Raw genomic sequence first — 26,858 nt, forward strand, 5'->3', positions numbered from 1 at the left:
ATGATCGCCTCGGCTGTAGAGACGCACCTAGCACTGACCCGGCGCCTGCAGCCTGAGGTTTCCCCGAGGACCACAATGAACAAGCGGCTGTGCTGCGCGCTCCTGGTGGTAAGTCGTGGGCAGGAGGCTGCTGGCCACCCGGCTTCGGGACCTCCCCTCCGGCTGATGGGGACCAAGCCGGGCTCCCTCCAAACCCCAGGGACCCTTTTTCTAGCTATACCAGGCTGCTCTAGGGGGTGAGTGGCTTTTCCATGAAAAGGTTCTGCTGAGTTTATGTGGAGGGGAGAGAGACACAGCGAGGGGAGACTTAGACTATTGGTTTGATTTTTACCCATTTTATTTACCGTATTTATTTACTTACTTATGCTTTGTGTGGTGCACCGTGCCTTTTCTTGAACTAACTTTTTCATTACAGCAGGTGAGGCAGGCTATGTTAGGAAGAGAAGGTAGAGTTTTAGAAACTTATGTAAAACAGTTTGGATGCGGGGGGGGGGCGGCTGGAGGGTGGGAGGTGTTCTGGTACATCCTTAGGCATTTTGGGACATTAGAGAAAATATTCTCTCATTTAACTGTGAAATTTAATATTTTAATAAAGTTTATTTTTCTAGTTCTCAATATCAATATAGATATGAAAAATATTAATAGACTACTGGTAATGGTGTCTTACAACATATTTAACCATGTCAAGGTCAACATTAAATAGGGTTAAACCTCTTTTGCAATACTGTTTGGGAAATAAAGGAATCTCTTTAACATAGTATATGTCCTTCTTTCCTTTTCTCCTTTAAAAAACTTCTTAGCTTAGGCTTTTGGAAAATTGCTGTTAACGATTATGTAGAAGTTTTTCTGTGTGAAAATCCTTTTCCTTTGCATCAGTAGAGCGTGAAACACACGCAGTTACAAATTAGAGAAGTCTTTAAGGAATGTTTGTGTCTGGGATGCATTGGAGTCCATGTTTGCATTTCAACCTCTCCCACAGCAAGAAAGGAAAGCTATGTAACCTTCCCCTTAGCTCCAAGGACTCAAAGACATGCCTATGCAATAGCAAAGTCACTCCGGAAACAGTGGGCAGGAGACTACACACGAGTATGTTAACTACATGGATACATGGAGAATTTTGAAAATGTATTTATGTTTAGATATATGTGTGTTTTGCTTATATGTCTGTCTGTGCACCACTTGTGTGCCTGTGGCTGACTGAGGCCAGAAGAGGGCATCAAATCCTCTATAACTGGAGTTACAGGCATGCATGAGCTGCCATGTGGGTGCTGGAAATAGAACTCATATCTTCTGGAGGAGCAGCCAGACCTCTGAACTGCCGAGCCATCTCTTCAGTTACACCTAGAAGAACTTTTTAAGACATGAAACTTTTAGGGGACAGGGAGATGGCTCAGTGGGTAAGTGACAACCTAACAACAGGAGTTCCATCGATGTAAGAGGCGAGAACTGACTCCCGAAAGGTGTCCTCTGACCTCCACTCCCACTCCCTGGCCCGTGTGCACCTGCACTAAAACACACAATAAATAATCAGAAGTACCCAAAGAAGAAAGAACACCCTAGAACAGGTGGTGGTACCTAAAGATGTTTCTCAAATTGAATCCTTGTGAGTTGGCAAAAAGATCTACAAATACATTATTAGCACCCCCCAAAATGTCTTTGTATCCCTCTTTTACTACACTGCTCACATCCAGACTAATCAACAGCAGAAATTGGTTCTGCTTGTATTTAAACTTAGATTTTGGGTTGTGAGCCTCACCTTTACCAGTTGAGCCATCTCTCCAGCCTGTATTTAAACTTCATACGTGGATTTTATGTATTTTTCACTTTGGCCCCCTTCAAAATTCCACTCAGAGATTCATCACTGAATTATTTCTTCCAATTATTCTTCCCAAATAACGAAATGATAATTGTCTTTTAGGTGGTCTATATAGAGATATGTACATAGATAACACTAATTTCAGATAATACCATATCAGAAAAGAAAGCCTTGAATGTGCCTTGGATATACAGATGAATAGGAAAGATACCTCTCTTTCTTTAGATTCTGAGATTGATTTTCTTTTATGGGTGATGGGAAATGGACACATTGTACTTGTGTGTAAAGAGGCCGAATTCCCCTTGGGAAAAAGAGAGACTTGGCTGTCGGAACAAGAAGCACCACAGATACTTGGTTCTTTGTATGAAGCGTTCACTGCATACTGGGAATGAAGTGAACAGGCAGGGAGATGTCCCTGCTGCCCTCTGAGCCCAGCAGCCTATTGCAAGAGCATATGTGGGCCAAGTATTGAACATGTAATAACAGTTACAAAAGAGGAACCCCCCAGATGGTTGGGGAATTAAAAAATAAATAAATAAAAACAGCCTTCCATGAGCTCATAAGGGAAGTTGCAGCACAGTGGTTCTCCACTAAACACTTCAGTTGGCCGCATACCACTTGCCTGAGGAAAAGCAGTGACGTATTCTTCCCTCTGGAGTTCCTCTTTTCTCTAACCTGGGATGTTTATAGACAACCAGTGGTGTTAAGACAACCTCTCTGAAGTCTGTGCTTCTCATTAACACTACCTGTGTGATAACAGCTAGAACCATCTGCATACAAGAAGTACTGATGGTGCCAAGAGGCTGAAGGGATGGCCTTTTCTCACACCTTGTAGGAACAACGTGGTATGCTATTGCTGAAAGCGAAATCGAGACATCTTCCCGAGAGATGGAAAACCATGTAACAAACTGTATTCCACCTTCTTCCACGAGAGAAGGTAGCCAGGCAGTAAAAAGAGAGGAGGGCAGTCCTCGGGATAGGTCCATGGTCATGGGCATTCCTAGAATGCTCACCAGGACAGTTGAGCACAGTGCTGTTCTGCAAGGAGAGAGCATTCATCAAACAAAGTCACTTCCTTCTTGGTTGCCATGTGTTACTAAGAGAGCAGGGAACATCAACACGCCTGGCTTAGGTCTAGGCTTTAGCTGTGGTTAAAACTTCCCATCATCCATCATGCAGTGTCAGAACCCACCCTGAACTTCGCAAAGCCAAGCTCTGAATTCTTCCTTTCACGACAGATGGGAGTGGAAGGAAAGAGAGAGGCAGCTGCTCTTGGCTCAGGGAAACTGCCTGATGTTCCTGGTCTGTCTTTAGCATAATATCCTGACTTTTGTTTGTATTCATTTTTGACTTTCCTCCCCTTCCCCCAGTGGCTGAGTTCGAAAGCTTGCCCCTAGCATTGTTTTGTTTTGATTTTGGTTTTTTGGTTTTTTTTTTTTTTTTTTTTTTTTTTGAGACTATGGATGCTCTGAAGGTTTCCAAAAGCATCCGACACCCAACATACACCCAACTCCACACAGGCAGCCCTGCCCGGTGTCTTGCCCTGTGTCCATAGCAACCTTCCTGGCCTGGGTCACCTAGCAATCTTCAGCACAGTTACTAATTTCAATTTAGTATTCAAGTTTACTGAAGTTAAAAAAAAAAAAAACCACAGTTGCTGAATACCATTGGTGGAAGGCTCGCCAAACATTTTATTCAAAAAGTTGTAGAGGCTATGGCCGCGTGTTTTTCCAAGGGACACTAAGCTCACAGTCTGCCTTCCTTGCTTTCCTGTTCAAGACGGTGTTCTCAGCAGCTCCCAGCCCACATGGTCCCTGTATAAAGGCTTTCTGTGAAAAACATTATTTTCCTTAGTATGGCCTTAACCAAGAGAATTTTCTTCAGCCTTAATTTCTGCTTTGCAGGGTGTGGGGGGTGGGAGTTCTTAAGGTACATGAAAACAAAACAAACAAACAAAACAAAAACCTTTCTATCTTTCAAGGCTTGGACTAACAGTGTTTGGCTGACCCTTATGTTGCTCTGTAACAGAAAAGTTGCCAAAGTTATCAGCATTTTACTGAAAATTGTTTGGGTTTTACTCCATAGGGCAGAGTTTTCTCAACTATATTTGATATTCTCTCCCATGCATTTCTATGGTAAATCATTTGAAACCACCCTCACGTCTCTTGAAATGAAATTCGGTGTACGTATATTTTGCCTACACATAAAACTTTCATGAAATCAATATCCTGGCATAACTATACTGTAACATAGTAATAAAAGAGAAGTGATTTATAATAAAACAAGCTTCAGTAGAAGACATAATGAAGTCATGATATGTTGGCATTTTTATGTGGTATTGTCACCACAGACACACAGCTAGGAATGAAGCTGGCAGGTATGTCTTAATGTTGACTGGAGAGCTTGATCAGTCCTGGCTTTGCTGCTTTGGATTTGTAAAATAGTGAGCCAATCTTGCTAGACATTTTAATTTCGTTGTCTTTCTTTCTTTCTTTCTTTCTTTCTTTCTTTCTTTCTTTCTTTCTTTTTTTGTTTGTTTTTCAAGACAGGGTTTCTCTGTGTAGCTCTGGAGCCTATCCTGGCACTCTCTCTGGAGACCAGGCTGGCCTCGAACTCACAAAGATCCACCTGCCTCCACCTTCTGAGTGCTGGGATTAAAGGCATGAGCCACCAATGCCTGGCTCTCATTGTGTTTCTTACCAAATCCTGTGTTACTGTATTCCTGGCAAACTCATTGTGGATAACAATGATGGCAAAAGTACTTCCTATGTAAATAAAATGGAATCCTGCCATAGTACTAGATGATGGGCTTTGTTTTATTTCTGTGGCTGAGATAAAATGCCTGGACAAAAGCAACACAGGGAAAAGGGTCCACTCGGCTTACAATTCCAGGTTGCAGTGCATCAGAGCAGAGAATTCACAGTGGCGAGTACCTAAAGCAGCTAGCCACATCCACAGTCAGGAGTAGAAAGAAATGAATGCATGCATACCGGCTTGCTTGCTCATGCTCGGCTTGCTCAGCTGCTTCCAGACTTCTACGTTCAGGAACCCCTGTCTAGGGGATGGTGACAGCCATATTCAAAGTGAGTGTTCCTACCTCAATTAGACCATGAAGAAAGTCCCTCATAGGAATGTTCACTGTCCACAGTCCAGCCAGACCGAGGTGGTCCTCCATTGAGACACTTTTCCCAGATTATTCTGGGTGATGTCAACTGAACAATTAAATTCAAACATCACAGTGATATTATATACAATATATACATATCATCTAGTTTATTATTCATCAGCTGCCAACAAGATATTTGAAGGCTTGTAAGGCATATAATTATTCTTCACTTTTCTGGATACCTAATGGCAACTGTCACAACACCCTTAGAAATACTTCCATCAATTTCCAGACTTTCTCCAAGGAAATAAGGATAAACAAATCATGGGCTCATTATAAGCACAGATTTTCATCTTCCTCATTTGGACCCACAAGGTTTCCACCATCATGATACATGTGTTTGCTGAGCCAAATGGACTACGGTGAAATTTTCTAGAGCCTCGGGTAATATATCTGACATCTCCATGGATGTTCCAAGAGAGTTTATCTACCTGTTGTGCAATTGTGATTTAACCTCCTATGGTTGGCTTTGGCTATCTTTCAAAATGTTAATCTAGCATACTTATCTGGCCATATTTTAAATATCACTGTATACATTTCTACTTTGGAAACTCAGAACCTTCATGAAAGCTCTTTCTTAGGAAAGCAGCAAGATGCACTGGGTTAATATATTAACCCTTGGAGGTACAGTGTGAGCACAACTTGACAGCTTTTTGAGCTCCTCATACTGATGGAGGGTTGCTGACTACTGATTAAAGAACATAGGTCTCATGATATTAAATTGGATCATTAGATACTCAGTTTTTCCCTGGAAAAATTATAAATGTTTTCAAAGGATGCAAACACAGTTGATGAGTATTAGACTCAAGAAATTTCAGCCTCTAGAAGGAGCCTGGACTTGAGATAAAAATAATATTAACAACCCAGGTCATTACCCCAGAGAACCATGGAGAAAGCTGATTTCACATGGCAAGGGAGAAAAGGGCCAAGGCTCATTTCTAATACAGAGCGTCTTGCAAACAAAATGCACACAAGAGCGGTAGTGACAACCATGTTTAGAAAGGAAAACAAAAATCAAAATAAAATTTAGCAACCCACAATAGCAGGAACTAGTGAATCGGAAATCCTAGCAACAGCTGTAAGCGATCTGTGTAAGGAGAAAGAGCAAGGTTCGGCCAACTTGAAATAGATACAATGACAGTATTTTTATGTGACATATAATTAGCTTTTGGAACTCATTACCACAGAATATTTTGGAATAACTAGCATAGAAAGTCTAAAAAAAGGAATGTGCTTAGACAGTTGTAAGGGATAGGAATAGACTTACAAGAAGGTGTGTGGTACCCCCCCCACTCCGTCATTCATCTTGCCTCTATAAGTGATGTGTGCTCTACAGACACAGTAGAGTAGTTTGTCCCAACTGTAAGGTGACTCAGTATCCCAAGGGCTGGGGTAGACACATTTTTCGTGCAATTTCTTCCAAGTGTCTGAGCCTGCAGACAGTAAATTGACAGGGGATGTAAAAGGAGGGAGAAATCTCAGAGAGAAGAGTGCTTGGCAGGAAAGCACAAGAAGCAAAGTCTGTGTCCCCAGAACCTAGTGACAAGAGGGTGTGGTGCTCACCTGTAATTTCTGGCTCCCAAGATGGCACCAGGAGATCCTCAGAACAAGTGGGCTAGCCGGGTAAGCCAAGACACCAAGCTGTGACTTAAGCTTAGAGACTGCATCAAGGAGAGCTACCAAGGAAGACATCCACCTCCAATCTGCACACAGGTATACATACATGCACATGCACACACATGGATGTCTATACCCCTACAAATACATACACATGCATACTGTACATATATACACATGACAAAAGAAGGAAGAAAACATACACTAGAGGGAACACAGCCAGTGTCTAAGATAAGCTAGTTAACATGTCCATCCGCGCTCCTAAGCACTTTTATGTTTGAAAACACGCAAGATCTACTGTCGGACCAAATTTCAAATACACAGTGCAGCATTGTTATTGGTTGTATTATAGAGAACTCTAGATTGTACTCAACCTAGTTGAAATTTGAGGCCCCTGGATTAGAACCCCACTGTGTTTTCCCCCTGGTAATTAACATTCCACTTCCAGTGGGAGTGCAGCATCTTTGCAAATGAAAAGACTAGCCCCCAGGCCTTCACCTCAATTCATTCTGTGCCTTCTGCAAAGGTTTTGTAAGTAGCCATAGATAAAGCAGAGAAATGGGCAAGAAGACTAAATTAGACTGAAAAGAAGACAGCAGCTGTTCTGAGCATGCTCACTGCCTTTGGTGATTAACTTTCCAGTTGAAGTTTTTGAAACAAAAAAATTTAGTTTCCTTGCCATGCTTCCTGTTAGGTGGCTTCTCCTTTCTCTGTTGTCCAGCGGCCTTGGTCGCTCTCTGCCTCCTGTTTTTCCCCTTGTGTTTGTTTGCTTTTGCTTGCGGCTTTGTTTTGTCCTTATTCTTGGTCTCTTGGCTTCATCTTCTTCATAGTCTACACGTCATCATGCTCTCACTCCTGACTTTGCCCTTCTCCTGTCCTGCTTTCAGGCTTGTTCTTTGCACCATCTCTGGCTTCAACTCAGTCTCATTATTTTCTTGATCAAATGCATGCCCTTTGTTTTATTCTTTTCTTGTTCAAAACTCATGTATTTTGTCCTTAGAAAATGGTGATAGCAGGAGCCTGTTCTTTATAATATCCCTCCCCAACAATTTGCATCAACACTTCCAAAACCAGCAGTGTAATCTGGGGGCCCCCGCTGGATGCACGGTGATGGGAAAATACTCTACAATGGTCAGGCAGGCAGGACTCAAGGGCCCCCGACTTCTTATTTTCGCCCTTACCTTTGAGGTTTAGCCAGTGACCCTATTTATGCCTCAGCTAAACAGATAAGCTGAGCCAGGTGATACATGGGATGTCTGCTAAAATTTCAAAGTTTTGCTGTCTGAGATTTGTTTTTACAGAATCCACTGAATATTGTTGTCTATCAAATTGTCAAAGCCCAAGTAGATTTGTTTATCTATGAAACATTACAGGAATATTTTGCAGTAGTCTCTTTTGTTATGGTCATTAAAAGTTTCTTTTGCGCCACTGGTCAGACATAAGAAATCAAGAAATTCTGTTGAAGTCAAGGAAATCATCCAAGAAGCAGCTTTGCAAATGTTATCTAACTTTAGAAATCATAACATATACTGGAGGGTCATAAATTACTCTTTTAAACCAAAACCATTCCCATTTTCTCATTCTTGTCATCAGCTGATATACATGGAAATAGGCAATGTGGGCCTTTTTTTTTTTTTATTCTCCATTTAGTTAAAAGCCAAGTTCAAGACCTCCCCCCAGGGCTTGCGGAAGAGGTGTAATTATGGTCACAAGCAATCTTCTTGACTCATTGAGTAAAATTTTCTTGGCGGCTATATTCACAAAGAAGTACTTGACAACTTCACACTGCTCTTAAGAATAAATGTCAAACCTTCACACATTCGAAGCATGGTCATAGGCAGCCTGGCAAGACCATTAACTCTACATGTAAATAACAGATCAGGGGACAGACAGCAGATTTCCATCCCCACACTCTGCTTTCTTGTCTCTTCTTTTAATGTCCAGCAAAAAAGAAAAAATAAGAAATAATTGGTGTGTGAGGATGTGAGTGATGCTGTGTGATAGTCATTAGTGTTTTTCTTTTTCTTTTTCTTTTTTCTGCCAAGAATTCTCAATTCTTCTTCCTTCCAAAACTTGATAGGGAGTTCCAGTCTAGTGTGGCTGGAATGGGAGGGATCTGGCCACTTCGGGTAGAGGACTGGTGAATTCAAATGATCTCTTCACTTCCAAACCAAGCATCTAATTTCCAGTGCTGCACACCTACACATCTGTAGTTTTTAGTTGTTTGATTTTTCTCCTCATATTTCCACACACATAAACAACCTCCAAATATTACTTCCCAGACAAGAATCTTTGCTTGACTGTTGACAGACCAACTGGGCATGACAGCACAAGTGAAAACTCTCCCTTTGGTGTCAGCTACAGGCACTGATGTTTTGGAGTTGCTTATTTGCACAGAATAAAATCCAACCTGTGTCCTAAATGACTCAGCAGCCAACGCCCCACTAGGTGTGATGCCTGATTCACAGTCATGGTGAAGGCACCACCAACAAAAAGCTAGAGTTACAAGGATTCACAAGTAAGGAGATCTTTATTTGGCTGCAAATCAAAACATCTGGCCATCAAACATTATAGAAAACTTTAGCTGGGCAGCAAAATACAGCAGTCATTGGAGGCTTGGCAGCTGTCTGAATTAAATACCCAACTCTGTGGGCATCACCAAACAGACTATACTTCTTCTCCTGTATTACTTCCAGCTGACATTCCCTCTATAAAGGCTTATTCATCTACAGTGTCAACCTCCTTAAATGCCTGCAAAGTGTGCAAATATAAAATAGAAAGACATGGGTACTGTTTACAAGGGTGGTCACATATGCTTGTCACATGTAACATTCCACATGATTTTTTTTTATAAAAATCCTGGGGTGCAGAGATTCACACAATAGAAAATGGGGACCTCATAGAAGTTGGGTGGTTTTCACTAATTTCAATTTACCCTAAAGTTACTTAGTTGAGTTTTTGGGGTTTTTTTTTTTTCTGTTTCTGTTATAGAACATGCTAATATCTAGCCACTGAGTCCAATGGAAACTCCTAGCAAGTCAGAAAAAGACCTCTGCATACCTTCAACCCAGAACATTAAGCTGGAGTGAAGGATGCACAGAACAGAGCCCCCAGGGCTAATCTGTAGAAGTGATTCCATATACCTTTTTCCTTCCTGGACCCATTTAGCTTTTTAGCTCAAGTGGGACACAGTTTCATTTTTTTTTTTTTTTTGCAATGATTTTATACTGGATGTGAATCTAAACCCAAATTTCATAAGTAACAGAGTGTAAGGCAAGGCGGATATGGCTCATCAGACAGTGAAAGCATGGAGAAGAAAGGTCAAGCATATAAGAGGAATGCTGGGAAAAGAAGGAGGGTCGAGGAGTGGAGATGCACTACTGGGGATCTACTGCTTGGCAGGACATGTCATTCATTTTCCAGTCTCGCAGGCCTTTCTACCAAAGTGTCATGTCAACTACTTCAGTGGAAAACAGGAGAATTTCTGCATCAAGTTGAGTGAATACATTGGTGGATGGTTGAGAGAGAATTGGTTTAAGAGATGAGCCGATAGACAAGTGTCAGATTATATTATATTTTACATAGTATTACAGTTACTTCCATGTCTGTCTCTCATAAGACTGGGAAGCTTATATTCAGTTGTGGAAGTGTTTCAAGCAGGTTTGGGTTTGAACTCTGGATGGTTTGGAATTGTTGTCATTTCTGACTAGTCACCAAACTCTCTAAGACTCAATTTCTTCATCTTTAAAATGGAGATTATCATGCCCTTTGTAGGAGACTGTGAGAAATGAAGGATGGTAGTATGTGAAGAATGGGCTTAGGCTATAGGCTGCTATATAGCAATATTATAAAATGAAATGGTAGTCTTCATACCATATAAGATATATGGTGTGATTCTTCAACATCACAGGCAGACAGTGAATAGCTACATATTTAACAAAGATGTTTTTTGACTCCCCTTTTCCTTCTAGCTTCTGTTTCACTTTGTTGCAGACATAACTTTTCTTACATTTATGTCAATTAAACAATAGGTTTGGCTAATCAGCAAAAGGATCTACAAAGTGTTTGTTGTAGGCAATATGTTATTTTCCAAGGAAAGAACCACGAAGATAAAATGTCATCTTAAAACTGAGTTCAGAAGTATCAACATACCAAAATATACCACCAATTCACAGTTTCTGATGCCAGGGACTCTAGCTGAGAGCCTTCAAGGTCTAATGATGCTTGCTAATTACCAAGGTAGGCTGAGTTGTTTTCTAGAAATGATATTATGAGTTGTTTTCTAGAAATGACATTATGTCTCCAATAGGGTGATTATCATAAGACTAAGAAAAGAAGTATTAGGATCTAGGAACCCAAATACGTGAGATTTCTATGCATCTTGTGTGTTAACCTGCAACCCCAGGTCTTTTTTCCTGAATGCTAACTTTTGATTTTAGTTTATGTTTTTCTTTTGTAAGTTGGTTAATTAGTAAAATGTCAACCACCTGTAACACTCTTACATCATAGTAAAATATTTCACATTATAATATTACTATATAGGCTGTAACATAAGCCCATAATATGCAAATCTGTTTTGTCCATTCCGACTGGGTCTAAGCACAAACCAAACAGTGTTAATTAATGCAAATGCCTTCAGAAAACTAACAGAAACTTCTGACATGAACAAAAATTACATTGAAAGTTAAATTTTACCTGGAGACTGTTCTTCAGCCTTAGGGGAAGCGAGCTCACATCAAATTTGGCCTGGTGAGTCATCTAATAAATCATAGTTGCATTTTCCCTCATTTGCCTGAGAAACAAGTTGGCAGCAGAGCACAGATGTAGAGATGAACAGATTCAATTCATTTGCTTTTGCTTCCTTACCTGGAGACATAACCCTGAGCCAAATAACTGGTTAGTGGGGGAGTTACTAAGCAGGCTACACCTCAGAAGGGGACCTGGCAGCTGGAGATAAACCTCTCCAATGAACCGCCTTTGTTCACAGAAGGCTAAGTACAAATGAAACAGTGCTTGCAAAACTCCATGCAAATGAGAGAAGCCTTTAAAAAAACACCCTCTAAGTAAATCCTTTATCCCTGTCATTCTACAGACAAGAAAATGCAGGCTGTGCTCATTCTCTTCCCATGCTGGATCATTACCTGTGCTGTGTAATCCCTAATTATCTGAGATGTACATAGCTTGCCCATTCATCCTTCACATGCTGGATAGTTACGTGTGCTGTGTAATCCCCAATTATCTGAGATGTACACACAAGGCATTCAACCTATGTATTGGATTGCATAAATATCTAGATATACTGAAGACTTGCTATCTGTTCAAACTCACATCAAACATTACAAGAATATGGAGACAAACTCTACTATCCTAGTCTTTTGGGAGGTAGAGTGGGGAAGCATATTGATCAGCCTTGAATCCCTTGGCAGAACCAAGAAAGTAACACCATTTTGAAGATACTGAAGCCAATTTTATTATATGATGTATATTTATTACAGATACTATTATGTACGAGTACATTCAGAAACAGAGTCCTGTGATCTCCAAACTGGCCTTGAATTTTATATAGAGCCAAGTACAATCATGAAATTCTGATATTCCTGCCTCCACCTAGCAACTGCTTGGATTAAAAGACCTGATAACACCCAGGTTTTGTATCGCTGTGGCTAGAATATAGGGATTTGTTCATGCCTGCTATACACTCTACCAAACGAGTTACAATTGAACGTGAAACTAATTTTACTAACCCATCAAAGGGACATTTTGGAGATCATTAAGAAGAGGATAGACAATTAATGTAGGGTCACATGTTAGGTGTGAAACTCCCTATTGACCAAGAAATACAAAATATCTCCAGAAAAAGATCTGGTTCAACATTTTTTATTTCCTACTCCCTGTATAACCAACACACATAGCTATGCCACATGGTTATTTGAGTCTTACATTATTTTATTTTAAGATTTATTTATTATGTATACAGCTTTCTGCCTTCATCCACACAAGTCATATGAGGGCATTGCTCTCATTATGGATGGTTGTGAGCCACCATCTGATTGCTGGGAATTGAACTCAGAACCTCTGGAAGAACAGTCAGTGCTCTTAACCTCTGAGCCATCTCTCCAGCCCGAGTCTTATGTTCTTTATATTATATAAGAAAAGAATGTATGCTTAATAAAAGGAAATGTGAAATAAATATAAAAAATTAATTTGGGGGGAGACTCTCCAAAAATTGTTCTAAGGTTCATTTACCCAACCAAGTAAGACAAAAATTTATTATCAAGTCATGGTGTAAAGATGCAAAGTGATTTTGGTGAATTGGCCCATAATTCCTGCCATATAACTGAGAAATTGTGCAAGATTGGAGATGGATTTGAATGCCTTACCTTCAAATAGCTGGGAATGCATACTGAGAATGGGAATAGGTGAATAAAAACTGATATTGACCCTTAAAATTTTTTTCTAAATTCCCATTGGTTTGAAACTGATTACTTGGGGAACATAGATATCAGAATCACTCTTATTTTAGGAATTTGTAAATTCCTAAACTGCAATCTGGTCAACATAGCCTAATACAGCTCTCCAACTTTCCTTCAGAAAGTACACATTAGTTCACCTTGGGTCGCCAGGCTTTCTGCTTTTCACAGCTTTATTCCTGGCTCATTTTGTATGCAACTCAAAGCTGCCCATGATATCCATACCTTTTCCTTTCTCTTTTTCATCTCATCTCACAAACATTTGCAAATACTAAGTTAGTGTGTGTCTTTCCCTCTTGTACTTGTATTCAGTATCCTTGGGTAATGGATTTGCTCTGCTCTGTTCGGCCTCCTAGAGACATTTATGTGCTGAGAACCTCCTAGGCGTGCTCCACGGTTGCAGTTCTGCCCTGAATTCTCAGTATGCATTTCCATCTCTTTGCTTAGCATCATCCCTTATATCTCATAAAAAAAGTTCCTACCTAAGGTACTTCTTTTTATTCACGCACACTCACACTTCTACTTTCAGCAATTAATGGAGACATTAGGAAATTAAAATTCAGCTCTTTCCACCCATATCAGCCAACATTCATCGATCCTTCCCTCCCTTGTCATCAACTCTTTCTCATGATCTCTGATCTGATTGTCCATCTGGTTCTTTCCTTCATCCCCAGTCCCTCTTTCTGCCTCCATTTTTTTTTTTTTAATCAGTGAGTAGCTTATACTTATCTCACATCAGGCTGGGTTCATATTGACACCATCATCTAGCTGCATTTCCAGAAAACAGTGATTGTTTTAATCAATGTTTGATGAATGAGCTAATTACTTAAGGAATGGAGGGAAAATGGGAGACTACAAAAGACTAAAATGACAAAAAATTAATAAATAGAACTTAATGTGAAGAGTTTATTTTTAATGTTTTTTTAAATTAGGAAACAATCTTGTTTTACATATAAATCCTTCTTCCTCCCATCCTCCCATGCCCCCCCATGACAACACTGCCCCTCCCCCGTGTCCCACCCCCATCCACTCCCCAGAGAGAGTGAGGCCTTCCATGGGGGATCATCAAAAAGTCTGTCTGATTTGGCAGAGGGCCTAGGCCCTCCCCTGTGTATCTAGGCTTTAATATGTTTTGTAATTTATACCACAGGCAATCTTTATGAAACTCTCAACTGTATGTAACCTGGATGTTTCCTTTCACCACTGAGATGAACTTGAAAATGGAATGGATTACAAAACTGACCAGATGTTTAGCTAACTCTGGACAGCCCTCAAATAGTTCTCTGTGGCAAAGATCATGATGGGGGATTACAAAAGGAACTCCCAGACCAACTGGCTATTTTCAGGCTCTGCGTAGGACGCTTTTAATGAATCTTCCATAAATGGAAACCCACTGGCTCATTCATGGTTCTGTAGACCAGAAAGCAAGCCCAGTAGTATGGGGTTGTTGGTATTGCATAATGCAAAAACAAGCCTGCTAGAGGAAGCGTGCTCTTTTATCCTTTAGGAAGTCATAAAGTCATGTAGACCAATAGAGGCTCTAGTGAACTCATTTGTCATTTGAGATGGGGGTGGGAGGAGGAGAAGGCATGGCTGAACCTGAACCTCAAAAGTGGGGATTGGGATGCAAGAGGTTGCTAAATAGAGGAGAGCAAAATGTCTGAAGGAGGTGAGACAAGGAGACTTGCCTCTTAGTTCATTACTAACTAAATTGTCAAACCCAAGAACAGCGCAATGCTAAAGCTAGAAGAGATGCTAGACAGTAAGTTAAATCTACTCTCTATTGTCACTCAGTTCCTTCCTCTGGAAACATTTGATAGATAAGAAAAGATGGAGAGGCTTGGAATAGAGGATTCTTTAAAGGTGTAACAACATTAAACATGGAAGTGGGTAATAGGCCCTTAGAGGCAGAACTTTAACTATGCTTTTGAGAAACACAGTATGGAAGCTTCCAGAAGAAATTCCAGATTAGTAAGAAGTGCTAAACTGTAGGTCTTATAGATTATTTTCAAGTATAGGTGATTGGACCAGATAAGGTTAGGCGGGGAATGGAAAGAGGGCAAAAGAGAAAATACAAAGAAAAAGGAAAATTACATTTATTTTACAAATCAAAATCAAACAACAAAAGATGTTCCCATCTATAAAAAGCATGTTAAGGCTCCGCAGACATGTGTATGTGTGTCTCAGCCTCTCTAGATGTTTTGGAATATCTGGAGATTGCATTATACAGGAATTGATTTTTAAACCCTTATAAAAGCATTCGTTATTACAGAGGAGCAATAACTAATGTTAGGACCATGACTCTTTCCTTGCTCCAGGCAGTGCAAAAGGAAGTGAGGAAAAGACTTAGAAGAAGAACTGTATTCATCTTGACCATTCTCTGTCCAAGCCACTGAGTCCAGAAATTTGGTGTGGGAATTGGGGCTAACCAAAGATTGACAACTAACTACCCAATTTTGACCACACAGAGTTCTGTCCTTTTACTAAAGTGGATTCTTTTTTTCCAAGTAAAGCACAGAGGTCCAATTGGACTTGCTGAAAACAAGTCTGTCATTCTTCAAATCCTTCTGGGTTTTAATTCCACACAGTAGTCTTGAGGAAATTGCATCTACTAATTACTCCCTAATTCTTAAATCCATACCTTGTCTATTAATTTTTCTCTAAATTCCTCCCACTCTCATTTCCCTGTATCTTAAAAGAAATGATTAATTTCCACGGTATCAGTGCAGGGAAACAACAATATTATGTCAACTTCCTAGGAAAACACGAATTGTATTAGTGTTCTTGGTGATAAGAGTCTGAACCTGGAAGTCTTGGGGTCTGAAATATTTCAGATTCTGACTTCTAAAAATGATTTAAGAATATCTGCCTATGTTTTGACAGCTCAAACCCCTTATCCCCAAATTCTACAAAATCTGATAGCTCGTGAACCCTTCCATGAGAGCTGGGAAGGTTTGGGTTCAGATTATATATTTCCAGGTTAGAAATACTAAGATGTTCTTGGTGTTTGTGTGGTTCTGTAGGACAAAACACATGAGAAGTTGTCATTGTTTTTCCTGTCATATCCCATCTTTATCACATTTGACTAATGGAGTAATTATTATCACTGCTCATGAACGAATGAGCATTTTGACCCTGTGGGAACAGGCACAGGACAACGATGAGAAGCATGGCTGGATGTAACCTCTCTGAACCTGTGAGCCAGACTTGTTGAAGGCAAGCAGAACCCTCAAATGTGGCTTTCCAGGAAACTTAAAGTGAGCAGCAAGGGAGAAAAAGAAAGTGTGTCTCATTGCTTTCATATGGGTTTGTGTGTTGTGTTAGGAAACCCTCATGCCCTAGCACTGGGGATTGGAGAAATATTTGAAGCAGATCCTTAAAATGTGGCTCATAGCATATTCAAACGAGCAATCAGCCAGCCACCCCTTTCATCTTTGCTTCCTGCAAGCTGATAAATCGCCTCAGGGAAATGAAGAAACATGCTTTCTTCTAAACCCCTCAAGTTATGGGGTGCCCTCGTGAAACAGCAGGCCTGACTTTCACCCCTCCACTCACAGCTTGTAGATTGGAGTGTCTCACCTCAAGACACTCTGAAAAATTCTCTCTGCTAAAAAAACAAAACCATTATCTTGGAGGAGGTATTTTTGTTTTTTTCCTTTCATTTTATCAGCTCACATGCTTTAAGATGCCGCCCATGTTCCACTGGGAAGTGAAAGGATTCACTTAGATTAAAATACTGAATGTTCATGAAAGAGGCTAGTCTTCACCTTGGCCACATCTGATTTAACAGGGAATGCTGTTTCTCTAGTGCGGTGTGTTTTTCCTAGGTGTGGGTGGTGGAGAATTGGGACATTTCCAGAGCTCTCCAAACAGGAGAGTTTGGAAAAAGAATTATTGTGTTGGTGTTGCTGCTTTCCCCAAACCCGTAAACAGTCCATGTCAATCCCTGTACCAAAAACCAAACTAGAAAAATCAAGCAAGCCACCCTCTACTGCTGCTCCTGGGGACATGCTTCCTGCAATTAGTGTGAAGTTGTTCTTCAATGTTCTCTGAAGACCTTTGGGGATGCAGAACAAGAGGCCCCCCAAAAAGCACTCTTGCTACCCGTTTCTTTCTTCCTGCTTCAAGACTTCTTGCCATGATGGATTTCTGGGGGTGTCCTTCTGAACATCTTTTTCTCTTATTGGTTGATGAATAAAACTCTAATTGGCCAGTAGAGTCAGGAAGATCGGCGGGGCTAGGAGATGAGGAGAATGCGAAGGGGGGGACGGGGGGGGCGGCCAGGGGGGCAGGAAGAGGAGTTCGAAGAGACGCCATGTTGCCCAAGGAGTAACACAGTAACATGCCAGATTACAGGAAAACCAATGCCTCGTGGCAATACATAGATTAATAGAAATGGGTTAATAATTAAGACAGAGCTAGCCAATAAGAAGCTCTAACCATCACCAACAGTTTTATCATTAATATAGTGTCCTGTGTTTATTTGGGGTTGAAGGATGGAGAGACTAGGTGAAACAGAAATCTCCATCGTCAATGGATGGTAACTTCTGAAACCATGCCTGCCCCCTGATGTTTCCCCCAGTTAACCCTGGCAGAGATAGTCATTTCATTTTCTCTATGTGTTTTGCGTACTCAAAACAAGATTGTGAGCCCACAAGCCCGTAGGAGAAAACTTCAATCTCTAAAACTCTAGGAATCTACATAGTGGCTTGAAAGCTCAAAGAGGTGGTACTTACATAGGACTCACCAGGATATTCCTACTTCCTGACACCTTGTAGACGTTTCATGTGGATCTGTTGCGTTAATAAATCAATGAATGAATGAATGATTCATGTTATGAATGGCCACTGATAATATGTACCTTCCCACATCATCAACTCTTCATTCCATTGCTTTTCATCATTAAGCCGCAATTAAGGAAACGAAAAGAGCCATTATCTGATTCTGAGTCCAGCTACTGTGACCACATTAGCAATTATACTCTTTCCATCTCCCACTGGGCATTTGCCATCTCCTTAAGCTGCTTTCCCATTTGTTTTTAAAATAATGCTTACTTTCGAGCATGACATTTAATTTTTACTGTATGTAATTTCTTCTCTAACTGGACTGTAAGCTTCGTGGCCCAGAGTTTGTGAACTATTTCACTTTTTGCATCTGCACTATTTTTCACTATTTGCATCTGCAGTACTTAGAACAGTTTGGCCATTAGTAAAGGTTCAGTAACTAGTTGTCAAATAAACAAGAAAACAATTCTCCGTTCATTCATTCCATACATCAGAATCAACAAATTACTTGGGTTCATTTGTATTGCTAATTCCCAAAGCCCAACTCCCCACCTATAGAACCATACTGCTCCCTTCATAGAATGAGTATTGGAGGTCTACATATTTAACAAGGAGTCTAGGCAACTTTGGTGTAACTATGGTGAGTGACCAGTTCATCCCTTCACTAACCCAGAGACGATCCTGACACCTGCGATGTTTGAAGTCTCAGTGGTGCCCCAAGTATCATTAGTGCAATTCTGAGCTTTCTGTAATTGCAGTTGTCTGTAAAAGTGCATCATTTTGTTTGTCTGTTTCTGCCTATCCTCTTGGCTGTTCCATAAACCAAGCTATGGCTTTGGAAGCGTCTTTGTGTTGGCTCTTCTTGGAATGGCATTAAGGTTAGGTAGTGAGTGACTTTTGTCTCAGATGTTGCCTTTGCACAGAAATACCAACCTATTTCCACCCTAAATAACCACTGTGCCCCTTCTAGCTCCTGGACATCATTGAATGGACCACCCAGGAATCCTCTCCTCCAAAGTACCTTCATCACGACCCAGAAACCGGTCGTCAGATCCTGTGTGACAAATGTTCCCCTGGCACCTACCTCAAACAGCACTGTACAGTGAGAAGGAAGACACTGTGTGTCCCTTGCCCTGACCACTCTTATACAGACAGCTGGCACACCAGTGACGAATGCGTGTACTGCAGCCCAGTGTGCAAGGAGCTGCAGTCCGTGAAGCAGCAGTGCAACGGCACCCACAACCGGGTGTGTGAATGTGAGGAAGGGCGCTACCTGGAGCTGGAATTCTGCTTGAAGCATAGGAGCTGTCCGCCAGGCTTCGGAGTGGTGCAGGCTGGTAGGTATCTGCTACAATGCGCAGGGAAACCGATTAGGACCATGCAAAGCGAGGCAGTAGCTACTTTAGGGGACACGTCCTGGTAAACGGTAACAGTACCTGATAACCGTGTGTCTGGGTGGTTTCCAAAGGACCTTTCTCGAAGGAATACTTTGCCACTACAGTGTAATTTAGTGAGGGTTCGCAAATGCAGCAAATTTCTCCCGAATGAGCTACATGACGGATGGTTCCGTTTTAGAGGCCCGTCGTCTGAGTTGCACCTCGAGGTGGCTGATATACCCCACCCCGTCCTGCCTCTCACTTCGGCATGGACAGATGCAGATTGCAGGGCTTTTTGACAAACATAAGAAATGGTAATCGACACCAGGAGAGTAATTATGCTGATATTAATGAGACTCTGGGGCACGAACAATGAGAAGTTATAATTAATTATGTAAAACTGGGAATGGCTAGGGGAAATACATCTCACTCTTAAAAATGAAGCTGTTTTCTCCTTCTGGCCCGGGAGTCGAATGTTTGGGAAGATAAAGACAATAGCAAACCTCAAACCAGCTATTCTTTATCTTAGACAAAACAGACTGTCAAGCCACCCGGAAGTCCTCGTGGATAAACAAGTACTTTCTCTTCTTGCATTCCCAGCAGGCTGGGCTGGGGCTAGTGAGAAACTTTGAAAGCTGAGACCCATTGTTTTCCTTTTCTCACACATGCTCAAAGCGGCACTGTAGACTACAACTGCTTGCCACTTAGGAAATGAAGAGCTTCCATGTAGCCAGAAGGAGGGAAGAGTGATCCCTGTAAATTCTGATCGCTCACTTTAAAGCAGGACCCCTCAACCCAGCCTCTTGACTTAAGCTGGACCATCTCTTCCGTGGGAGGCTGTCCTGTGCCTTTCTAAGTCCCAGTGAGGGCTTATCAGCACCCCATGTGTCTAGCAACGAGCTGCCAGCTACAGGACTGGTTGAGAGGTCATAGTACGTGTTTAACTAGTATGTGTTCATTACTTGTGACAAGTTTAGATGGCAGGTATTTTTAGTTTGAAGGCATACACCAAAAGCATATACTCATTGCTTGTAAGCAGTTTAAGTTTAGATGACAGGTGCTTTCGCTTTGAAGGCATACATGGAAAGCATATCCAATTTAAGTCAGGGGTAGCAGCAAAGGCCTGGGTCGTCCCATCTCTAAAGACACAAACAGGATGGAAGCAAGGTGGAGGCTAACCAATGATATAGCCTAGGCTATGGAATGAGACCATGTCTCAAGCAAGGTAACAAACAAAATCCAGAACAAAAACTTGACATCTATTTGGTCTCTTTTGTAGCAAATCTTTAAAAGAATGAGCACTGTAGGAGAGCTCACAGTAGCCCTGCTAGATGGAGCATTTGAAGGAGAAAGAACTGCTATGCCCTCCTTTTTATTGGCTGACATTTTGGGACTCAATACTATCCCAACCAATAGGGAGGCAATCTCAAGCAAGCCTATTTACTCCAGTGCAGTGAGTTGTCTCCTTATGGAGAGGGAAATTAGGCAAGGACGGTGTAGCTCCAAACCTTGAAAACTGTGGAAATACCAGCAATAGTAAGGTTGTTGTCCTCACAGGCATGAAAATACTTTTGAGGGGTGAACTATAGAACAAAGGCACATGGTCGAGTTTATTCAACTTTTTCTCTCCAAAAACCCTGTAAGGAGGTTCTGCCTAGAAAATAAGAGGTTTCCAGGCCAAAGGGAAGGACAGACTGTGGTTTTATCCTGCAAAATGTTTGATAACTATTTTTGTTGTTGTTTTGAGACCAAGATTGCTTCATCTTCTTATCATCATATCTGCCTAGTGGCTAGCCTTCTACTTCCTGTTGAGTTGCTGAGGGCTGTCAGAGTGAATTGCAATTCATCTTATCATTGTAGTGTTTTACATTTTGCCTGCCAGACTAGATATTTGCTATTTCCACTGATCCCAATGAGGCAAAAATCATTACTTAGATGGCTTCATCTTTTTTAAGCACAGAAGTGCTCTCAGTTATAAAAGAAGTCCTACTCAGAGATGTTATTAGATGAAGCCTCCAAATAGATAGAAACTTTATTTGTCATTCTTGTATTCCCTTTGTTAAAGAACTGGGAAGGCCAGTTTACCTGAGAAACTGTTTCGGACATATGACCTTCTTGTTAGGTGACATCAGAAAAATCAAGTCACAAACATGCACCCAAAGAGTGACAAGTTCTTTTGCTGTGTAGATACTGTGGCAATCAGCAAATGGATTCTTGAATCCACACACCCAAGCCATTTATTCTCAGTAAGTTGGCAGAGACTGGATGCCGAAATGTTTCTGCTTTACAACCTTATACAGTTTAACATGGAGTGGGGGTTCCATTGAAAGGGAGGAATGTAAGACAGTACACTACAAACCAAACAATAATGAATTCCTCTTCCTTTGTGAGGGTGATTTTTAAGACAATGTCCCTGCAGTGTTGAAAATAGCATTTATGTGAGACTTCGGGCCTGTGGTTTCTCCTCCTCCTCGTCTCGCTAGCCCTTTGTCATTTTTACAGGTCAATGAATCATGAATCTTTTTATAAAGGAAGAGACAGGAGACTAGACTAGAACCAGTCCATTTGACTGCTTTCTTTCCAGGATGGGTAAAAGACACAATAAAATAGGACGTGGAACTTTTTAATAAATGAAATTTAATAACTTGCTGTAGCTTTCATTTGTCTCTTTTGTGTGTGTTATCTTGCATGAGCCAGAGTTGGACTGTGCAATCTACATTTGAAAACTGAAGTCTAAATCTGTTCAGCCAGCTTACACTAGATGGAGATATTTTCATATGCAAATACACTGTAATGTGTGCTGTGTCCATGCATAAGTGAGTTCAGGGTTTGAATATATTTATTTTCTGTGGCATCTCTATTGAAAGTCTCTTGGTTAGAGTTTGCAGTGATGTCTTCAAAGGTATTAAATGTTTCAAAACCATGAAGTAAAATACCCTTGTACTTACCCTTCTGAAATATTTGACACACTCTACTCAACGCTGTAAACAAATGGTTTGTCATTATCTACTTATTATGTAGTTCAATGTCAGGCTTATATTCTGAGTCAGCAGTTGACTTCACCACCACCTTCCAGAGTTTGTTTGCTACAACGTGCTGTTTTCAAGGTTAGCACGTTTCACAATTAGGAGCTCGGAGAGAAAGAACGTCTGTAACAAACGACTGGAATTGAACGATGCACCATTCAATGCTGCTGATTTCAAAGAATGGCAGTTAAGCGGACACGCGGCAGTTATCTTGATGATTTTTCCAGGAATAATTGCGCAAAGAATACGGTTGACAAGCCTCGCTGGCACTTCATCAGAGACAGGACTAATGAGAACCCCACCCTCCTGTCTTTTCATGTCCCATTTCAGCATTTTGTAGGTAGCGGCTCTACAAACTTGCGTGGGTATTACAAGAAGGGGAAAGAGCCGGAGAGGCTGACTGTCGATGTTTTGCTGTCTTTGTCTAATGGAGTGAAAAATGGAAATTCTGAAACTTTCCTGCAATGTGTGGTAGCAGTAAAAACTCAGTGAAAACTCGGTTCAGAACTGTGCCTAGACGTTATCTGCAGAGAAAGGGTTGGGGACCAAGGCGCTAAATTGCTGGCTATTTTCCACAGGAACCCCGGAGCGAAACACAGTCTGCAAAAGATGTCCAGATGGGTTCTTCTCCAATGAGACCTCATCGAAAGCCCCCTGTAGGAAACACACGAACTGCAGCGCACTTGGCCTCTTGCTAATCCAGAGAGGAAATGCATCCCATGACAATATATGTTCTGCAAACAGAGAAGCAACACAAAAATGCGGAATAGGTAATTATATTCCAAAGCACACTGCCTTCTTACCATTTAAGCATATCTTCCTCCTCTGAGAGGAACACACACTCCCATTTTGCCTTTCTGGACTCTTAACCTGCCTGACAGTTGCTGCAAACTCAAAAGGTCCGGAAACTGCTCCCAGCCGCATCTCAAGTCCCCGAACTCTCCCCTCTGTTTCCACAGTAGTAGCAAGCTGATTGCTTGTGCCCAGATGAACAGACTTCAAATTGTAGAATTAACTTCAAACATTTTTATCATTTCTAAAGAATGTCCGAATTAGCTAAAGTATAAATTGGCAACTAATAAGCAAAATGTCATAAACTGATGAGAAATTAGAAATGAAAACTTGGCTTCATTAGCAATCATATCCGTAGCTTCATTGCATGGAAGCTGCAGGATGCTTTGGTTGTGTTATTTGCCTGTGGTCCCTATGCAGACTTTAAACCACTCCCTGTTGGTGATGGAATTGCTAAGTCACTGTGGGACTTAGACCAGTGCTATGTGCTTTTAGACTTCAAGGCAAACAATGACACAAACCAATGTGACTCTCTCAAAAATGTCTTTCTCTACTACATGGAAACATGAAATACAGGATGGACACAGGCATCTTTTATAAAGTTCCAAACATTTCCACTGTTTTTCACTGTTACCAGATATCTTAATGTATCCTTTATTTTTTCTTATTAAAAAAAATAAAATGAGTGAAAGGGTAATGAAAAGAGTTAATTTTAGCTTTAACATTTTTCAATTTCAACTTAAATTTTATTTTTGCATTTAACTAAGTATTTAGTATATGGCAAGTCTTTTTACAATGATTGCACATAAAATAATATAATATTTTGATTATTGCTTGGGTTCCTTCTAGGCAGTGATTCTGTGGTTTTTTTTTTTTCTTTGACTTTGTGGTACCCACTAGTCATTAAGCAAACTTTTAGCAAAGAATTAATATTTACATTAAGTTCTAGAATTTTTGTCTATGTGTGCATATCTATATTAAATTCTCATTAAACATTTATTAGCTTACCCTTTACCCAAAAACTGACAAAGGAAACAAGAGAACATTAGACAACACATTAACCCAGTGGTCTCCACTACTAAGAGCATCCAAAAGAAAGTTGTTATTCAAACTACCAGTTTTAGCATGTAGACAGAAAAACTCAACCCCATATTCATTTTGTGGTTGGTTTTTCTTTTGTTTATTTTATTATTTTGTTGGAAAGACTGTGGGATATTTAAGTGAATCTCTGTATTTTCCACCTTCCTACAGATGTTACTCTGTGCGAAGAGGCCTTCTTCCGGTTTGCTGTTCCTACCAAGTTTACGCCCAATTGGCTCAATGTTCTGGTAGACAACTTGCCTGGGACCAAAGTGAATGCAGAGAGTGTGGAGAGGATAAAGAGGCGACACAGCTCGCAGGAACAAACTTTCCAGCTACTGAAGCTGTGGAAGCATCAAAACAAAGACCAGGATATGGTGAAGAAGATTATCCAAGGTACCGTCTCCTGAAGTAAATGAGTCGGTTAACAGAGACACCTATGTGTCATAAAATATGAATGGGCTACTTGTCTATGGAGCGGGGAGGGTGCTTCCCTCCTGGAATCGTCACAGAACTGACAATTTCTCTATAAGTGGTAGTGTAGACACGATTCCTGTCACAGCTAAGGAAGGCTCTGTTACCTCTGAGACATGAACACTTCAATAAAGAACTAAGCTGAGGGGAGGGTGGGACCCTGCCCCCAGATTCCTTAGCTGTTTGCTCAGCCTCCAGTCATGTCTGCCTATGGAAATTCCTTGGGCCCTTGACGCTTGCTTCACGTTTCACGGCTTGCTGTACTTGGGAAATCTCTTCAGAGAGGCACCAAGTGTCTCGCAGATAACCTCTCATTAATCCTAACAACATAGCCTGCATCCAAATTACCATTTTAGTGGCATCTGTGGTGAGGATTAGCAATGTCCAATAAGCATTTGAGCTTCTCGGAGGAAATGGCCGGCCAAAAGCATGTGCTCAAATGTGCTAGAGATTCCTGAAGAATCTTTGGGAAATAGTGTGGAGGGTGAAAAGCAAGGCATAGAGGGAAGGAGGGAAGACACCCAAAGAGGAGGAAGTAGACTTTAGTCCACATGAAGAATGCATTTCACAATATACAGCGGAAAGAGTTCTGACTTCAGTTACCATTTGGGAAGAAATACCACAGAGGCGAAGAAGGGCAGACAGCATGGAGCAGAAATTACCCTGCTCTACCCTAGTGTCTGACAGAGATTCCCTATGCTACCCAAAAAGCTTCAGACATGGGAAGTCAGAGCAATAGATTTTAGGAGAATTACTACTCCTCTGACAGGCCATTGCTTTCACTCACGCAGAGTAAACTTTTCTTGTGTTTCTGGCAACACAAAATTATTCTTTGAACCTATAATTAGCCCTGAAGCCAAAAAGAAAAAGAAATGGAAAGTCAGGGACTGTCAGTATGTGAAGGGACCCAATTCCCTGCTTTATAAATGAGAACATTGCACTCCACAAAGATGAACCGAGTTGCCTTAAGGCTCACAGATAGTAAATGACTCATGTCGTTAATAGAGACATTAGTTACTCCTTCTCATGTTTATGCCCGAGCTCATTGCTGAAATGCCCTCCAGGCTATGTGTTTGCTGCTCTTGGACTGCTGTGTCTGCCTTTGCATATTTGCCACACCCGGATGCTTCTCCAGTGCTATGTCTATTTATTAAAGACTAGTTAAAGTGTCTCTTGTCAAATAGGGCCAAGGTTAGATACCAACTCTTGAAATTTCCATTACCATATAAAGAACCTGAATACTTTATTTCTGTTTTTTTTTTTTTTTCCCTGAAATGCTGTGATTGTAAAGTAGCAATTTTTTTGCTTGGAAAGTTGAAAGCCATGAGTCCCTAATTTTTCCATGGATCCCTCTCAAAAATCAGAGCTTCTCACAAGACTGTTGTTGGATGCTTCAAAGAGATTGTAGGTGATCCTTTAGCCTAACATAAAACAATGCCACCTTAGCAATCAGAAGTAACTAGAGCCACTTTGGTCACCTAAGGGAGTTCAGGAAAAGCTTGTCCTTAAAATGAAGGTACAGATTGTGTGAGAGCATCTGTCTGGGGCCATAGATGACTAAGAATGACATGAGTATCTCTTTGTTTCATACAGACATTGACCTCTGTGAGAACAGTGTTCAACAGCATATCGGGCATGCAAACCTCACAGCCGAGCAGCTTCACGTCTTGATGGAGAGCTTGCCTGGGAAGAAGATTGGCCCAGAGGACATCGAGAGAACTAGGAAGACATGCAAACAGGGCGAGCAGCTTCTGAAGCTGCTCAGCTTGTGGCGGGTCAAAAACGGAGACCAAGACACTTTGAAGGGCCTGATGTATGCACTCAAGCACTTGAAACCATACCACTTCCCCAAAACTGTCACCCACAGTCTGAGGAAGACCATCAGGTTCCTGCACAGCTTCAAGATGTACAGGCTGTATCAGAAGCTGTTTTTGGAAATGATACAGAACCAGGTCCAGTCACCACCGAAAATAAGCTGTTTATAACCAGAAATGGTAGAGGCACTTTTCTTCACGATGGACCAGCTCCAAAGGAGAAGACTGTTTCTCAGGCACAAAAACAGGCACAGTGATTCCTTTCTCATCAACGGTGGGAGTGAAAATAATCTCTCCCCTCCCCCCGCCCCCCGACTCCATATTAAGAACCTTGAGGACTGAGTGGTGAAAGTTATGCAGGCTATTTTGTAACTTTGCAAAGCCAGCTGTCAGCACAGAATGGCAGGCATGCTGATTGACAGCAGAAGGTATTCTTTATAACC

At 41.2% G+C, this 26,858-nt stretch overlaps 1 protein-coding gene across 1 annotated transcript; it reads left to right on the plus strand.

Annotated features, from left to right (window-relative positions):
- Tnfrsf11b (TNF receptor superfamily member 11b) lies at window positions 1-26,586 on the plus strand. Its single transcript, XM_027431411.2, has 5 exons — window positions 1-108; window positions 18,824-19,190; window positions 22,834-23,025; window positions 24,299-24,523; window positions 26,195-26,586. Exons 1-5 carry the CDS (start codon window positions 1-3, stop codon window positions 26,584-26,586), a joined length of 1,284 nt encoding a protein of 427 aa, XP_027287212.1.
- Window positions 26,587-26,858: the final 272 nt, after the last annotated feature.

This window comes from Cricetulus griseus, chromosome 10 (assembly GCF_003668045.3).
Source record: "Cricetulus griseus strain 17A/GY chromosome 10, alternate assembly CriGri-PICRH-1.0, whole genome shotgun sequence".
NCBI lineage: Eukaryota > Metazoa > Chordata > Mammalia > Rodentia > Cricetidae > Cricetulus > Cricetulus griseus.

Excerpts from the sequence above, each read along its gene's own strand:
- Tnfrsf11b (XM_027431411.2), top strand. The coding sequence starts at position 1 with ATGATCGCCTCGGCTGTAGAGACGCACCTAGCACTGACCCGGCGCCTG. Across the intron at positions 109-18,823 it reads TGTGCTGCGCGCTCCTGGTG|CTCCTGGACATCATTGAATG; the intron begins GTAAGTCGTGGG and ends TGCCCCTTCTAG. Across the intron at positions 24,524-26,194 it reads GGTGAAGAAGATTATCCAAG|ACATTGACCTCTGTGAGAAC; the intron begins GTACCGTCTCCT and ends TGTTTCATACAG.